Consider the following 15308-nt stretch of genomic DNA (forward strand, 5'->3'; position numbering starts at 1 on the left):
CCCATTCCCCTGGATCTTTTTCTTTGTTATTTATGGCGGAGGACCATCCACCCTATTTAACCTCCCAACTCTGGGGGTTGTATGGCATCAATGAATTGAATCTCTTTGAGTTTGATTGTTTTCTTTTTCTTTCTGAAAACGAAAATCAATATCATAGGATACCACAAATATGGCATGTGGTGAACAGTGGAACCGACCAAAAATATAGAATCTCAAAAATCATTTGTCCACCTCAACCTCCTCCCGGAAACCCTACACTATAAAACTTGTGTGTTCCTATTTATTATAAGACACAACCACAAATATCTTTTTTCCTCAACTCTAGGACGATTTTTATTGTTACCATTTTTACAAAAGAAGATTTGGACGCGAGATAAGGATGCGTTGATGATTGAATTTAATTTTCTACGCAAATAGTAAAGTCATTTTAACTACAAATTAATTGTGGTTATAACTATGTAAACTGTAATAAAAATATGATGATAGTAAAGGTAGGAGTGTAGAAAGTGCGAAAAGGGATGATGCCTGGTATTTATAGCTAGGTAGGCTACCTAAAGTTATTCATTGGTGGACCGTTTGTTGGTTCTACAACCCTGGTTTCTCCTTTTCGATAAGGTTGTTAACCCTAAGCAGGTGATTGGCTCTTTGCTTCACAATATTTATGAGCTTGGACTTTCTTTGAGTTTAGAGATACAAATCGAGTGTTTTGCTGGATATAAAAACATAAATATTGTAGTCGTATCGTAATAAGTAATCTCTCAAAAAACTACTACTAGTAAATGCTAATCACCAAATATTACACTAATACCTATTCAAATAAATTGATAATATCAAAGAAACAAAAATAGGCAAGGCAAATTAAAATGAAATAATCAATCAATAATAAAATTTAGGATTACAATTTTATTCCATGTATTAGCTAATTGTTCTATCTTCACCCAATCTATCTTAATAGAGTTGATTACTAACCAGAATACTAAATTTCTCTTAAATCTTTTCCAACCAATTGAAGAACTAAATTAACTTAATTATTGAGCTATGTTCCTATCCCAATTATTTAGACCAAATTGATTAAGAACAAACCCTAATTTTGGCTACCCAAGGTAATCGATATATTTCTATCCTAATTATGAATCATAGATTGACCCATCTAATTTAAACCAAGAACTATTCATTTTAGACATAAAACGAAAAGTCATCTTCCAATTTCTTTAGGTTTGGTCAAACTATTATCAATAAAGAAAAAAATTAATGAATAAATAATCAAATCTCTATTAAAAATAAAAAGAGATGGAAATAGAAAAATATTTAATTAACTAAACATGAAATTCATTGCAATCCTAGAAAAAAAACTTAGTTCATTGAGAATTTGAAAAACATCTTCAAATAAAAATAAGAACTACTCAAAGAAAAATGGAAACAAGAAGAAAATCTATGGAGAAACTCAATTTTCTTGATGAAATGTGTCAATTATTGATGCGTGAAGGCTTTGGCAACATCTCCTCTTTTTCTCCCCTCCTTTGAGTTTTGGACTCCTATTTTTTTTTCCCTTTTTATAACTCCTAAAAATTGCAACTCTTAAAAACTATTCAAGTATGTGCGCTGCTCAAGCAAGCAATCTTTCCGCGAGAGCGAAAAGTTGTATGTCTGCTTTTGCTAGGTAGAAAAAAATTTCATTGGAGAGAAAATCTGCTTTCATTGTCTATGTCAAGCTAACCTTTCCCCATGCTTTGTCAGACCTACATTAGATAAGAATACTAAAAAATGAGTCTGATTTAACACTAATAATATATAATTAACTAAAACATAAATAAAATAAAATTCCTAAAATCTACTAAAATTAACTTATAGAATAAACTAAAATAAAATACAAGTAACTCTAAGATATTAGAGTTAGCAGTTAATGTGCAAATTTGTCGATATACATTAGACAAAAATTGAAAGTTGTCACTATATAATTAGTTTTGTTGATATTTAACATTATACTTTTAAACTAAAGGTAACTTTATCACTCTACTTCAACTCTATTATCAAATTTGCTACTTTTATTAAATTTTAAAACTAAAGTTTGATTTTTGATTAAATTTTACTTTCAATTTTAACTTAAATTAACTTTAAGTTAAATTTTATAAAAAATTTTAAATATACTTTAGAGAAATTGAAATCCGTCGCTCTATTTTAATTTTGTTGATATTTGTCATTATACTTTTAAATAAAAGGTAAATCCACTTAACTCTATATTGAATTTTTCACTTTCATTGAATTTTGAAACAAAAGTTTGGTTGTTTTTTTTATTAAATTTCACTATTAAATTTTAATTTAAATTAACTTGATTAAAATTTAATAAAAATATTTTAAATAATTAATTAATTATCATAATATTAAATATTAATAAAACCTTTATTTAAAAACCAAAATATTTTTAAAGGTATTCAAATTTTCCTTCCAATAAATAAAAATTGAAATTAATTTAAAATATTTTTTAATATTAACTTAGTGTTGACTATTAAGATTAAGTATTGGAAATAATATACTTTCATTGAATTTTGTTTTTCAAATCATTAAAATTAACATCTAATGGTAAAATTTTATTTAAAATTAAAGTTAGTGGCAAAATTAATTAAACTTCAACGTTTAGTGGCTAATGTTAATCACATAAAAGTGGTAAGCTTATTCATATTCTTAAAATATAATGACTAACATTAATTAAAATAAAATATAGTGACTTTTTTTACGGAATACAAATTTCAATATTCACTTATAGCGTATGGTGATAAATTTACACTACAACTCTATAATAATTTAAATGAAATATGAAAAATAAAAATAAAATGATAAAACTTAAACCATTTTATAGAAAAATAATTTTAAAATAACTAAATTAAGAAGCTTTCTTTGAATTGTTAAAATAATTTGATAAAATTAAAGATTACCTATAAAACACATTTTCTGATCTAAAAAGTGTCAACATAACCTTATTTAATTTGGTCATTTCTAATAGAAAACATGAGCAATTTCTTGTCTTCTCATTCTTTTATAGCACTATTATTTTGATTTTGAATATCAGTCTAGTAAGTGTTATATACCGTTGTGTGCAATGCTTTCTCACTCAAATACTAATAAAGTCGAGTATATATATATATATATATTCGTTATATTATTAATGAATAAAGTATTTAAAATTGAATAAATACTTGTAATTCTCCTTTTCGTCTAAAAAGGAAAAAGCTTTAAGGTTTTTAAAATCTTAAACTATTTATTGAGATTTATATGATTAGAGCTAAAATTAATTAAAATTTAAAAAAATTGTTGACATTTCTTTTTCAGAGGAGGTAATTAGTTTAAACAATTTTTTCAAAGTTCATTGTTTTATTTTTCAAAAAGCTCTTTGATAATATAAATATACTCAATGGCTTCTTCTTTTTTTTTTAAGTTAATGCTCATCAAATTTAACACTTTAAAAGAATATTAATTAACCCTCAAATATTTTAGAATATTATTTGTTCAAGTAACTGGTTAAATGTGTTTAAAATAATTTATAAATTTTTCAAAATCCATAATCATATAAATTGTGTTTGACGCAGTGTAATAAAATCATATTTTTAAATTTATTCTTCTGATAAAATTGAATAGTGATGAAGAACAAGAGAAAGAACCATATTCATTCCATATAGATTTCTTTTTCAATATTTTTAAAACCCTAAATTAAAAGTTTAGTGTTGTGATTAAGAGGAAGATAAGAAATTATAATTATTTTTAAATGCATTTTAAGTATTTATTAAAATGTCCTTTAAATTTTAAATATTTTGCTCATTAATGAAATGACTAATTGTGATATTGATGGTGCATAAAACTCATGCATCAACAGTGCAATATTATCCTCTTATAATGTGTAAAATATGAATGTAAAAACTTTTAATAAAAATACACACACATGTATATATCCATTATATTTTAAAATTTTCTATTTTATTTTTAAAGTATTATAAAAATCATTTATCTAATTTATAGATATGAATTCTACTTGCTGTAACATCCCAAAAGTTATAGGATTAGAATTATTAAAACAATATGGAAAAAGCTTTAGTTTAGATGGTAGAGAACTTAGTATATTGTTTAGATAACAAATTTCAAGTTCTACTCTTTGTATTTTTCCCTTTTAATTTTTCAGCAACTAAGGATCAAAATCAAGCTAGTATAAGTATTAAATATAGTAAAAAATAACCAATAATGAGCTTGTTGGTTTAGTGGAAAGAACTTAATTTCGGCAATAGAGGTAACCTACCAAATCAACCCTCTCAAATTTGCTTAATATAGCCATTTGGTCCTTTTCCTAATCATAATCGAATTTTTGTTATCTCTTTCAACTCTATTTAGAATTTCTTTTCTCTTTTCTTTAAATACATCTTTTCTTTTATTTTCCACTTTTCCATTTCATAAATTTTTCATATTCTTTTGCTAGAAATTTATTGTTAAACCCTGAACCCGAGGTCCACCCCATTCAATCCGTTCTTCGTGTTGTTTTAACATAACACTGTCAAATTCCGTTTCTAGCGTGCCAAGATCGGTAAGAATTCTTACTTCTAATTATGTAGAACCCTAAAAATCTGGTAAAATAATGTTCTTGTCAATACTTCAATAGATTTCGAATCTTTTATGAGTTTTCTCGAAACTCTTGTTAAATTCAATAAAACTTGAACACCGATAGTAATTCTTGTGTTTTTGTCGATCGAAAAACCCATTGTAGGTGACCCAAATCAGAATTGGACGTGACGATTGTCATACAAGACGTCAAAAGTCAGGTGTGTGTTGTTTCATGAGAAAATCGAGACAAAATCAAAACCAACCTATACCACACAGCTTATGACACGGGCATGTGGCCCACTCGTTTGGACTGCACGACCTCACACCAAGCCATGTCCCCCTTAAAACCTTAGGTTTTCACTTCTCAGAGGACCTAGGACCCCCACATGGCCTACCACACGGTCGTGTCTCCCTCGTAGGTTGGAACTTCGAATGTCACAAGGCCACAGTCTCTCACACGGCCTAGCCACATGGTCGTGTAACCTTTTCACATGGCCCAGGGTTTCCCACACGGTTCGGTCACACGACTGTGTGTCCTCTGAAACTAAAAAATTACAATTTTGACCCAAAATTTTATGTTTTGAGTAGATTAGTCCCTAAATAGGTTTCAAACTACTTTTAGTGAATTAAATTATGCAATTAGGTCCCTAATGATTTTAGGCATGCTAGAATCCATGAATGATCGAATTAATATAGTGTTTATTTGTGATTATGAGTGTTTGCATGAATTACGAATAGTATATGTGACCGTATATATATTTGTTGTGATCATATGAACAATGTGCCCTAATTTATTGTCAAATCGAATATATGAAAAGCATGACTTTGTTACTTAATTTCTGTGTGTTAGAACATTAAATGTTTCAATATATGAATGTGTTAAAGTGATTATATTACATTGCATGGGTTGGGTTGATATAATCGGAGGAAATAATGGTAGTATATTTGCATTTAAACGTTAGCTGTGTATTCACAGCTAGAGTAGATTCCATCTGCATCAGTTTACCGTGCAATCACAACCCTTTGACAGCTTTTATCTGCGAGTATGTTGTGCTTCCACGGACATTGGCAGGTTTCATCTGTAATATTTTGTTGTGTACCTACAACCAAAATAGATTCCGACTATGTCAATTTGCTGTGTGTCCATAGACTTTGGCAGTAAAAACTACAAACTAATGGTGGTTATTCCACAATTTGGTGTAATGGTAGTTGAAGTTCTGGGGACCCCCAATGTGGTGTGTAGCGGTGGGGTAGGATAAATCTTGTTTAAAATCGAAATTGTATGGCATCTTTGATATTATGTGCATACATGTCTAAAAGTTATATTATGTGATTTATGTGCATGTGAATGGATACATAAATATAAATGTGAGTATATCCTATATGGTTATAATGGGAAATTCTGAAAACTTGATTATTTTGAAGTCTATGATTGTGAGTTCTAATGCTTAAGTAATAGTTGCATTGAAAAATCGTACTTTGACCTGAACTGATATCTATGATAATTATGTGCAATGCTATTTAATGTATCCTAACAATTGTCTGTGTTGGTTTTATTGTAAATGAACTCACACTAAGCATCATAGCTCACCCCCCTTTAATTTCCATCTTTTTATATAACCCTCAAGGTTAGGACGCTGGCACGACATCTAGAGAGACTCGGCTTAGTTTCATTTTTCGTAAATATTTTAAGTTTCATTATTATCCTTTATTTCCTTAAAAAGATTGTATTAGTTATTTATGAACCCTGGCATGGGACTTAGGATTTAGTTCTGAAATTTTATTTTGCATGACATTTATTTATAAATTTAAATTAGGTTATTATGTAATTATTATCCGATAAACCCAACTTTACTAAGAACATAAGTAATTATCATATTTTTTGCTGCTAGGTAATAAATAAAACTTAAGGTATAATAAATCAAGTTCTTAACTAAGTTTTCTAAACAAAATAAACAAATGTTTTAAAAATGACCATTTTCAAAAACTCTTATAGCTTACTGGGCCGCTTTGGTGGCTAATGTAATTTTCCGAACTCGTGTCTAACGTCTAGATTGGGTTGGGGAGGTTACACTTGCACTAAAAGATTTTTGTTAAGTAAATTTATTGAGTTAATAAATAAAAGTGAGCTTAATTTTGCATTAATTTTGTTAATTACATCAATTGACTTTTAATTTTCTAAAAAATTATGGTAATGTGATATACTATGCATATAAAGCAAAATTATTTTCTTGAAAGATCAAGTAGCATTCATTAATTTCAATTATTCATACAAATTAAAATTATATATTGGATACATAATTATTATCTGAAGTTTTTTCCCCTAAAGTTTTAATTTACACATTAAAATTTAGTCTCATTCATACAAAATTGAAGGAGTTAGAAATGATAGAGAGTTGAAATCAAGAAATTTGGAAAAAAAAGGTTCACATAAGACTTGCATGAAGAGAGCTTAAAGGGTTTTCTAAGTTTTCCTGTCTTGTACATATGTGTTGAGGTAGACACAACCTTCATCTTTGTGTCCAACATCATTGTGAAATTAATAGAGATATGATGTTTGTGGATGGATTTTATGGAAGGTTGTTGCTCTACAATTCCTTGTCTATCAAATTGATTCAATATATAAGCTCTAAAAGCATTCAAACATGTGCAAGAATCAATTTTGTTATAAGGGACCTTATCTACCTACTTAACCCCTTGAGGTGTGTTTGTGCGGTTATTTTTCTTTCATGAATTGGGAGGTTTAAAGGAAACAATGCTCCCCCAAGTGAACACATAAATTAGGGCCTCACTTTGTATGATCCCTATTAGAAGGTCTACCATGTCTTGGGTGGTAAAATATGTCTTAGGTTGAATCATGAAGTGGGTGGGGCATGCTTGTGTTAGAAAATTTTGGTTTGAAAACAGTCTTCAGTAACAGTAGAAAATTAAAATTTTAAAAATCGAGTCGATTTGTGATATTTATAGTAATATTTTTTCCCCGAAAAGTACTTGTGCTTTGAGTAAGACGAATCCTAGACATTCTCGACTTTAATCCTAATGACCTTCTCCGTTATTTTCATACCACAAATTACTTTGAGTGTGGGTTCGAAAAATCACAAATTAAACACAGAACTAGAAACGGTTTATTACTTTCATTAGGAAAGTAATTCTCTCAATAAAAATTGGCATAATTGCTATTCGCCAAAAATATAATTTATACCTAGAAAATAAATCTTTTTTTACTTTCTAGCAGAATAACTATATTTCAAAGTTGTGTAAAACTTATGAAAAACTTATATTAATAACTTTACCAGTGTCATTTATTTATAAGGAGAGATAGGAAAATCCTGGTTGAATTAGTAAAATAAAAATAATATTTTTTAATAGAAAAAACTAGTCTTTTAGTTGAACTAGAAGAGGGGGTGGCACGCCCTAGTTAAATGCAGTAGGGTTGTCACCCCTCATGTGTAATATGAGGGAAATTGGGGTCTCTCCTATATTGAGTCCAATTATATGTGCTTCTTAGACTTTTAACCCAACACTTTATGATTTAATCCAACCTAATATATGTTTTTCTATTTCCCAAAATAAACCAATATATGTTTTTCTATTTCTCAAAATAAACATTATTTATTAATTAATTCAATTAGATAAATTAATTTTTCTAATTAAATAATTTTCTTAACCCAATTCTAATTTTATTAAGTCATGACAACTTTACCATAAAAGAATCTATGATAAAATATATTTAATTTATATATTCAACAGAGTCACAATGAGTAATTAATTTAGTTTCATTTTGATCTTCAATTATTTAATTAAATAATAATTTGAAAAACTTAAATTAATCAAGTCATTTCTATACTCAAGAAGGAGACACATTCATTTGCGAATGTGATCCATTTCTCTAACTTTATCATTTTTGTTCATTTGATTCTACATGCAATTTATTTATGATTTCAACAAGCTAGTGGAGGGACCGATTGGACATATGTAATTAAGGCTTAAATAACTTATAATTAAGTTTCAGCTTTTTGCCAATTAATTATAAAATTATTTAGTCACAAAGTCATTCCATTATAATATTATGATTGAGCTCTCCTTAATTACATATCATTACGAAAGCTACTCAATCAATGCTCGTCCAATGACCTTTTCATAAGTTTGTTGCCTTCATAGGATATCCTTAATCTCTTTAGGATAAATCCATTCTCCCAATATGGTCCTATTTTATCTCGTGGTAACCATTACACATTCCTTCATGAAAAGTCAATTACTATCAAATAGCAATTAAGCCATTTAGCACAAAGACAAATGACTCGTGGTCACATTTACTTTTCATCTATCATGTAATGCTAATGAGAGGATATCATTTACCCATTAATTGGGCTATGAATTTCACTATTGTGAATGATGCTACATACTATAGAAGTTGCATACCCAACGCACCAACTTTTGATTCTTTATCTATTTGAACTTAGGCTTTTACTTACATCAAAGTATATGAGTCACACAAACATAGTCTAAATGTAATACCTCTTACCCGACCCGATCGTTAGGTCCGAGCAACAAGATGTCACATTCGTTACTGGAGCAACTACAATCAATTATATAGTAAAATGATCATTCAAGCATACAAACATGTCATAAACACATTTACAAAATGATACATAATTAGATTCCAACTTTAATCAAGTTTACGAAAGCTCATTTGTTGACCCGAGCATGAAATAGGGCCAAATTGTAAAGATTATAAAATTGAGTTAACGTCACGACGTGAGGAAGTTCTTCGTAGTGACATGAAATGCTAACTTGGTCTCGTTGTGACGATGAGTTTTCTCATCACACCGTGACCTAAAGTCTAAAGCTTGTCGCGATGACCATCATCCGACGTCACGGCGTGGATTCTATTTTGGTACAAATTAGGCCATTTAGTACCTATTTCATGTTCACCTATCAAACCTTAAGTTTGGTGCAATATTGCACAATTAAACTTGCATAAAATCTAAACAACTACATGCCAAAACTTTGTTTTTAATCATTTCCAATCATTCATTCCGATATAACTTCTAATTGACACCAAAAACATACCAATCCAATTTGTTCAGTTTCAATCTATTCAACCATTCTTTTTGCCATTTAATACCATCATTTTACCTATACCATTTCATTCTCAAACATATCATTTCAAAGCCATTCACAATGTCACAACAAGTCACCAAAACATAAATATACATGTTGGCATTAACCTTTTTAAATATTAATCATTAGATAAGGTTCAACCATATCAATTTCTAAGTAAACAAAAGCATAATGTAACACACCTTACCCGACCTAATGATTGGATCCGAGTATGATGTGCCACAACTTAAACTTAAACATTTTTAACAAAGGTATTTGAAACTCCTTTAACTTTATGATATTGGCATATTACTTGATATAAAAATGAAAAATATTCAAAATCTTCATACACCAATAATATAACACTTTAAGATAAAACATTTAGTGAAAGTCTTATGAAACACAATAAAGTATTTCCTTTACAAAAGTTTCAATGTACATCGTTGGCAGTTAAAAAATATGTTTAAACAATTTGGTGTACACGCTTAAAATATAATATCATAATCATCTCTTGAATCAAATCACTTATATATAATACTGAAGAAAGATTTCAAATATCAGAGTAAAGTAAAATTGTAAGTCGTTACATAAGATTGTTACAAAAAAATTTTCTATACGCCACTTTGCCCACATTATGCATGATATAGAACTTAGAAGAAGCCTCACAATCAACAATGATCTGGCGTAGTCCCTTAACAGATTCCTTCCTTCAATCAGCACTCCTAAGATGAGAGGAGTTGATTCTTCAACAGTTTAGAGCACTTGTTGCTGAGGAAGACCTTGGGTGGTTTGTAATTCTTGCATAAGTTTGGCATTTTACTGAGACAATTGTCTATTTTTCTCTTGCTATTGTTGCAGTTGTTTTTGCATCATCTTCATCTGCTCTTGGAGCTGAAAAGTTTGTTAGGAGTTAGAATTGAAATTAGGTATAGTTTGGTCATCAGGTGTTGGGTAAGGTCAGATTCTTGTTGGTGGTGGGAAAAACTTTGAGCCAAAGTTATATTTTCTCTAGCATAATGTTTCGTAGGTCATACAGGTCTAACAAATTGTAGGTCTAATTATCAACTTGATTCAGAGGTTGATGGTTGGCGATAGTTTTGTTAAGATTGACCATTTGATTTGAAAATTGGAAGGTCACGTAGTCTACGCTTAACGCACCAATTGTTCATGCAAAGTAGAAGGAGAGAGTTGAAATAAAAAAAAAAAGAAAAAAAGTTGGAAAAGGTTTACGCAATGCTTACGTGCAGAAAGCCTAAAGGGTTATTTTAGTGCCCACCTCTCCCGATAAGGAGGAGTGTGTGTATGTGTGTGTTCCTTGGATAAGTGTAACACTTAGGAGATAAGTCAAGTGATCTTACATGCACATATGTGGGGATTTGATTTCTAAGCCACAAATCACTTCACAAAGCTCTCCCAAGTCATGTGACGGTGAGACGACTTACCCACAAATTTTAAAAAAATTTCGGTGAACTCTTTGTCATTGGTGAGTTGAAGTTTTAGTGGGATGGACAAGCAGCACAGTTCCATTGAAGAGGGGTAAAGGCATGTAACATGTTTATTTAATATTCTTTTAACTAACATAAACTTTACATGTTAATTCAGTTAATCGCTTCCTAGCATATTAATTTTAATTATTTATAAGTATTATGTTAAAATAAAGAATAAATAGTTGTACATGACCAAAAACTATATTTTGTTAAAACAGCAAAATACGAACCCCAGTTTTCTATATAAATAATAGTTTTGAATTAAGAAAAAGAGAAAGGAAAAATCTTACTAAAGTGGGATCCCCCAAGAAGGAAAATTAAAACGACAAAGAAATTGCATAGAAGAATCACAAACTCCCAGTAATTGGATTGACCAAACAGTTTAAAGTAGAAATCTTTCAGGAAAAAAAGAGAAATACAATAATGGTTTCATGTTTTTCTTTGTATTACTTTTCTATATATATTTATCGAATTCTTTCGTCGTATGGTAACCAACAATGATTTTATCAGCTTAAAAATATACTTTAAAAAATAGGAGTGAAAATATAAAAAGTAAAACCAAATCATGCTCCTATATTAGATTTGACTTCATTTTTTCTTTTTACCAGAAAAAGAATTATTTGTCTGATATCACGAAATAAACGGAGGCTTAAAATAAAGAAATAAATGATAATGAGATGATTAGTGAGTGGTGGAACCCTCTCACCCTTTTCTGCCTTCCTATTTCTATGCTTATAAATTCATTCCCTTACTCATGGCTGCTTTGCTTCAAAACACTCTCATCCCCTTTTACGCCTTTCTTTTCAACGCCAACCCTTTTTCATTCTCCTCTTTTCCAGGATCTTCAAAGGTAAATCCCCCTTTCCTTACACCTCTATATACATTGCCTCCTTTCTCCTTTCTTTTTCAATTTATGTTCTTTTAGGTTTTTTTTCTTTAAAAATTAAAAAAAAAAAAGTTCTTACCAGGTTAGAGAACCTGTTGAGACACGAACTTGGGGATTTTTTTAGTGTTTATCTTCAGATCTAACGTGTTTCAATAGTATTATTGCTAGACTGTTAGGATTTTGGATAAGAACATTCGGCTGTCTTCCCCCCCCCCCAACTTTACTTTCCAGGAATCTGGGTTTTCTCGTTGATAGATGATTTGTTGGTCTGCTGCCTTTTGCTTTAATTCTTTTGATTCTATATCATACATTTCATCTTAAGAACTCATCTGATAATTTTAGTTGTAGTTATTTTAATTTAAGTTAGGGTGGTTGGGTAGGTGAAGTCAAGATCTGGGTTTTACAAGTTAAGAGATATATAATAAGCCCCGTGAGTTGTTCGCCCCATTTGTGTATCTACCACCGCAAATAAAGTAATACCTTCTTTTTGCAACATGTTGGAGTTTTAGGTTTAGAATAATAGAAAGGAACACTTACTTCACCACCACCACCACCACCACCACCACCACCACCATTATTATTATTATTATTATTATTTTATATTTCTGTTTGGCTTTGGGTGCTTCCCAGCAGTACATAAGTCACTGCTGCCGGCCTGGAAAATCACGATCAAAACAAGTTGTCTATTTGAAGACGAATCGCTGTTATATGAACTGGATATTTATTGGTTGAATTGACCTTTCTTCATTTTAATTTATATATTCAGGTGATTACTGGTTTCATCATAATGGAAGTTATTGGGGGCTAAAACTTCTGAATTTTATGGCCTTAAGAGGTATTGATTTGACAATGACCTTACAGATAAGCTATTGTTTCTTTGGTTTCCTGTCTTCAAACTAATTGGTTATGGTTTTACAATCTTGCATTTAGTTATTTGGGAAATGTGTGGGCATCGGAACGGATACAGAGGTGTGGGAAAAGCTTTACAGAGTTCAACAGGAAAGAGGGCTTTTGGCATGGAATATGAATCAGATTGGACTAAGAATAGAGTTTCATCGGCATTTACAGCTCAAGTCATCCGTTCTGCTACATCACTTATGCCTTGGAGTTGTAAAATCCCTATAGGTGATGGATTTCATGAGTTTCTTTAATTAGTTGACTAGCATTTATATTGACGCATTCTTTTGGGAAAATATATTTGTACCGCATACGAGAACCATCTAGAAAAAAATGCCTGGTTTTGTGAGAGAAAAGAAGAGAATCACAGAACCCAATATGTGTCTCAGCTCCCCGCTTATGCAAGATCATTCAAAAGGCAATCACCGTTCACCCTCTCAGGCTACTGATGAAATAGAAAGCCTGTTGCTTCCAGGGCTACCGGATGATGTGGCCAAGTATTGCCTTGCTCTTGTTCCGCGCTCTAGCTTCCCTTCCATGGGTGGTGTATGTAAGAGGTGGAGATCATTCATTCAAAGCAAAGAATTCTTAATGGAACGAAAGATAGCTGGAATGCTTGAAGAGTGGCTTTATGTTCTAACTATGGATTCCGAAGGAAAGGAAAGCCACTGGGAGGTTTTGGATTGTTTGGGCCAGAAACATAGGCTTCTTCCACCAATGCCTGGTCCAGAAAAAGTTGGATTTGGGACAACTGTCCTCAATGGAAAGCTTCTTGTACTTGCTGGCTATTCAGTCATCAACGGAACTGCTTCTGCCTCTGCAGATGTTTATCAATATGATTCTTGCCTCAACTGGTTTGTTTTCCATTTTCACTGTTTATATGATGCTTAATATTTTGTCTTGGACTTCTTATTGGTTTTAACACATCATCATAATTGCAGCTGGAGCAAACTAGCAAACTTAAATGTTGCCCGCTATGATTTTGCTTGTGCGGAGGTAAATGGCGTGGTTTACGTCGTTGGAGGCTATGGGGTTGAAGGCGAGAGCCTCTCCACTGCAGAGGTGTATGACCCTGACACAGATAAGTGGACACTCATTGAAAGTCTACGTCGACCTCGCTGGGGTTGTTTTGCCTGTGGATTGAACGGAAAGCTTTATGTCTTAGGTGGTAGGTCAAGCTTCACTATTGGAAACTCGAGGTTTGTTGATGTGTACAACCCTGAGAAGCAGACTTGGTGTGAGATGAAAAATGGGTGTGTGATGGTCACTGCCCATGCTGTGCTGGAGAAGAAGCTTTTCTGCATGGAGTGGAAGAACCAGCGGAAGCTGGCAATATTCAACCCAGACGACAATAGCTGGAAGATGGTTTCGGTGCCATTGACAGGGAGCACAAGTATAGGGTTCCGTTTCGGGATATTGGATGGAAAACTGCTACTATTCTCAGTGGAAGGGGACCCTGGTTACCACACACTTTTGTATGATCCAAATGCAGCCCCGGGTTCAGAATGGCGAACTTCTGAAATAAAGCCTTCTGGTCTGTGCCTATGCAGTGTGACTATTAAAGCTTGAAAGAAGCATGCCCTGATAATTTAAGGATCTTCAGTGACCAATGACCTATGTATTCTCATTTAAGTTAAATTTGATTGTGTTAAGCTGATTTGGACTGGGAACATGTCAGAACCCAAAACCTATGTTGTTGAGGTTGAACTTGTTAATTGGATTTCTGTTTTATCATTTCTTTTTTCAAAATATCCTGGGTGATAATGCTTTATATCTTTCGTCGTGTTCTTTTGGTGGTTGGGAAGTGGCACAAAACTAAAGCTGGCCGGCTGGCTTGTTTACTTAGATTAGTGATATAAGCAGGATTGAATATGCAAATATAGCGCAGAGAGGAAGGGTGGGAAATGAGTTTAATATCAGGGATGTGGAGTGGCTGACGCATGCAATTGAAGGCAGCATCAATCAGCAGGATCAAGTTTTAACCAACAAATTCCATATTGTCCTTGATCAAGGCTTCTTCAGAGCTACTTACTTTGTTCATTCATTAATCATTGGTCTTCGAGGCCAATGGTATTGCCCTTCTCAGGTCCTTGCTTAATAAGTTACCATATTTCTCAATTCTCACTTCCGCCTATAAGCTGGGTTACCCCCAACCTACAAAGCCTCAGTTTAAAAAAGGATTGGCCCACCCCTCACCATCTATTTTCTTTAAGAAACATGCTTCATGTCCCAAGTTCAAATCATGTTTAACTTAATCTTACCTGCGAATTATCTCCAAAGCTATTTTGATTTAACTTTTCAATTTATTTATCAAATTATACCTTCTAATGCTTCATCTGTTTATAATTTAT

At 31.6% G+C, this 15308-nt stretch overlaps 1 protein-coding gene across 1 annotated transcript; it reads left to right on the top strand.

Annotated features, from left to right (window-relative positions):
• Positions 1 to 11870: 11870 nt before the first annotated feature.
• Positions 11871 to 14706, top strand: LOC105785860 (F-box/kelch-repeat protein At1g67480). Its single transcript, XM_012612048.2, has 4 exons — positions 11871 to 12024; positions 12827 to 12895; positions 12991 to 13811; positions 13899 to 14706. The coding sequence occupies exons 3-4, from the start codon at positions 13291 to 13293 to the stop codon at positions 14524 to 14526; spliced, it is 1149 nt and encodes a 382-aa protein (XP_012467502.1). The 5' UTR covers positions 11871 to 12024; positions 12827 to 12895; positions 12991 to 13290; the 3' UTR covers positions 14527 to 14706.
• Positions 14707 to 15308: the final 602 nt, after the last annotated feature.

This window comes from Gossypium raimondii, chromosome 1 (genome assembly GCF_025698545.1).
Source record: "Gossypium raimondii isolate GPD5lz chromosome 1, ASM2569854v1, whole genome shotgun sequence".
NCBI classification, from domain to species: Eukaryota; Viridiplantae; Streptophyta; class Magnoliopsida; order Malvales; family Malvaceae; genus Gossypium; species Gossypium raimondii.

What these genes read in the sequence shown, in the direction of transcription:
- LOC105785860 (XM_012612048.2), top strand. Translation starts at nt 13,291, where the DNA reads ATGCCTGGTTTTGTGAGAGAAAAGAAGAGAATCACAGAACCCAATATG. An exon ending in TATGATTCTTGCCTCAACTG is followed by an intron (nt 13,812 to 13,898) that starts GTTTGTTTTCCA and finishes TCATAATTGCAG; the next exon opens with CTGGAGCAAACTAGCAAACT.